General features: G+C 48.3%; 1 protein-coding gene across 1 annotated transcript in view; it reads right to left on the bottom strand.

Moving 5' to 3' along the window:
• Nucleotides 1-2,216, bottom strand: part of GFOD2 (glucose-fructose oxidoreductase domain containing 2) — a 15,332-nt gene extending 13,116 nt beyond the window's left edge. The window contains exon 1 of the mRNA XM_023518904.1: nucleotides 1,861-2,216. Within this exon, the coding sequence (XP_023374672.1) occupies nucleotides 1,861-2,119 (259 nt within the window). The 5' untranslated portion in view covers nucleotides 2,120-2,216. The remainder of the gene's footprint in view (nucleotides 1-1,860) is intronic.
• Nucleotides 2,217-2,521: the final 305 nt, after the last annotated feature.

Raw genomic sequence — 2,521 nt, 5'->3', positions numbered from 1 at the left:
AAAAAAAAAACAAAAAAACAAAAAAACAGAACATGGTACTTTAGGAGAATGTACTGGGAGGACTGCTTGAGACTAGGAGTTTGAGATAAACCTGAATAATAGTGAGAGCCCATCTCTACAAAAAATTTAAAAATTAGCCAAGCTTAGCCAAGCATTGTGGCTAGTATGTATAATTCCAGCTACTGAGAGACTGAGGCAAGAAAATTGCTTAAGCTCAAGAGTTTCAGGTTACTGCTCAGTGGGTAGGGCAATGGCCATATACACCGAGGCTGGCAGGTTTGAACCCGGCCTGGGCCTGCTAAAACAATAACTGCAACCAAAAAATAGCTGAGTATTGTGGTGGGCACCTGTAGTCCCAACTACTTGGGAGGCTAAGGCAAGAGGATCACTTGAGCCCCGGAGTTTGAGGTTGCTGTGAGCTGTGACAAATGGCACTCTACTTAAGGTGACAGCTTGAGACTGTCTCAAAAAAGAAAAAAAAATTGCTGAATGAATATTTACTAGGTTACCTATGAAAACAGGTTTTGATTTGTATAAGATAAAGAGAAGAATTATTTGTCTACAATTGATATGAGAGAGAAGCCCAACAGGAACTGCAGGAGAACAGCTCAGCAACCCATGCCCAGCCAAGGGCAGGTCTCTGAGCCCACAGTTTCCCAAGGAAGTGGAGAAGCTGTCCATGTGAGCAAGCTGTCCATGGATCTTGTCAGGGAATCCTAGAGCAGCCCTAGCCTTCCTGCCCTCTGGCAATGTAAGATTGCAGTTAGGCAGGAAGGGTGTGTGCTCACTATAATCAAGGGCTAACAAAACATGGGAAATGGCAGCCTTGCCACATAGCCTCTCCTTCCTGTGGTGCTGCATGCCACAGCAGTATAAGAACAAACATGTCAATCACAATCCATTCCCCAAGGTCCAGGTCTCTGAAATCTGACTTCACAGAGACAAACTTTACATTGTCTGAAATGTAACCATTTCTGGGCCCTTGAAGAGCCAACTTTTTTTTTTTTTTTTTTGAGACGGAGCCTCAAGCTATCCCCCTGGGTAGCATGCCATGGCATCACGCTCACAGCAACCTCCAACTCCTGGGCTCAAGCAAGTCTCCTGCCTCAGCCTCCCAAGTAGCTGGGACTACAGGCGCCCGCCAAAACGCCTGGCTATTTTTTGGTTGCAGCCGTCATTGTTGTTTGGCGGGCCCAGGCTGGGGATTTGAACCCGCCACCTTAGGTGTATGTGGCTGGTGTCTTAGCCGCTTGAGCCACAGGCGCCGAGCCGAAGAGCCAACTCTTAGAGCAGTGGTCCCCAATCTTCTTGGCACCAGGGATCAGTTTCATGGAAGGTAATTTTTCTATGGATGGTGGGATAGTTTCAGGATGATTTAAACTATCGCATCTCTGTCTCAGATCATCAGGCATCAGATTCTCATAAAAAGCATGCAACCTAGATGCCTCACATGCACAGTTTATAGTAGGGTTGGCTCCTATGAGAATCTAATGCCACTGTTTATGACAGGAGGCAGAGCTTAGGCAGTGATGAAGAATAAATATAGATGAAGCTATGCTTGCTCGTCCACTGCTCACCTCCTGCTGTGCAACCCAGATCCTAGCAGGCCACAGGCCAATACCGGTCCATGCCCCAACGGTTGGAGACTGCAGTCTTAAGAGTATATTTTTAATTGCTGCTCAAGGATTTACTAATAGGTGACAGGGGAAGACTGAACCTTCTTCCTCACAGAGTATAAGAACCCCTAGTGATACCCCAGAGTAGTACTATTTGCAGATATGAGCCCAGAGGAAAGCAAGGACCCTCTGAGGAGTGCCCAGAGGGACACAATCTGCCCCTGCCATAGCCTACTGTACATACCTAGAGCCTTCACAGATATCTGCCGGGTGAGTGGAGGGGGGATATTGATGCACACCAGATCCACGTCTTGATGCAGCAAGACGTCATCCGTCTGGCTGGTATAGAAGGTGATGTTCATCTCCTCAGCAAGCTGTTTTGCCTCCTCCTCAGTCTTCCCCCACAGGGCCTCTATCGTGAACCCTTCTGCCCTCAGTAGTGGGACCAGAACCCGGGCAGAGCTGCCAGTCCCAAACACGCCCACTCCTGGCAACATCTTCATCCCGGCCTCTCTCTTCACCAACTCATCTCCTCACAAGAGCCTCCAGCATGGAAATGACATTCCCACAGTCCTGGTCACACATGGCTCCTAGAACAGCAAATATTACACTGGTTATCAGTGGAGTTCACACCCAGCTAAGGCTACTTTCTTAGTCTATATAGAAGCAAGAAGTTCTCTGCCAGAAAAACACAAATGAGGCCGGGTGCAGTGGCTCACGCCTGTAATCCCAATACTCTGAGAGACCAAGGTGAGTGGCTTGCTTGAGCTCATGAGTTTGAGACCAGCCTGAGCAAAAGCAAGACCCCGTCTCTATTAAAAATAGGAAAACTGGCTCGGCGCCTATAGCTCAACCGGCTAAAGCGCCAGCCACGTACACCTAAGGTGGCGGGTTCGAATCCCCAG

This window comes from Otolemur garnettii, unplaced genomic scaffold, assembly GCF_000181295.1.
Source record: "Otolemur garnettii isolate 467f Iridium unplaced genomic scaffold, OtoGar3 scaffold00151, whole genome shotgun sequence".
NCBI classification, from domain to species: Eukaryota; Metazoa; Chordata; class Mammalia; order Primates; family Galagidae; genus Otolemur; species Otolemur garnettii.
The sequence above is the reverse complement of the archived record's forward strand: the minus strand, read 5'-3'. Positions and strand labels throughout refer to the sequence as shown.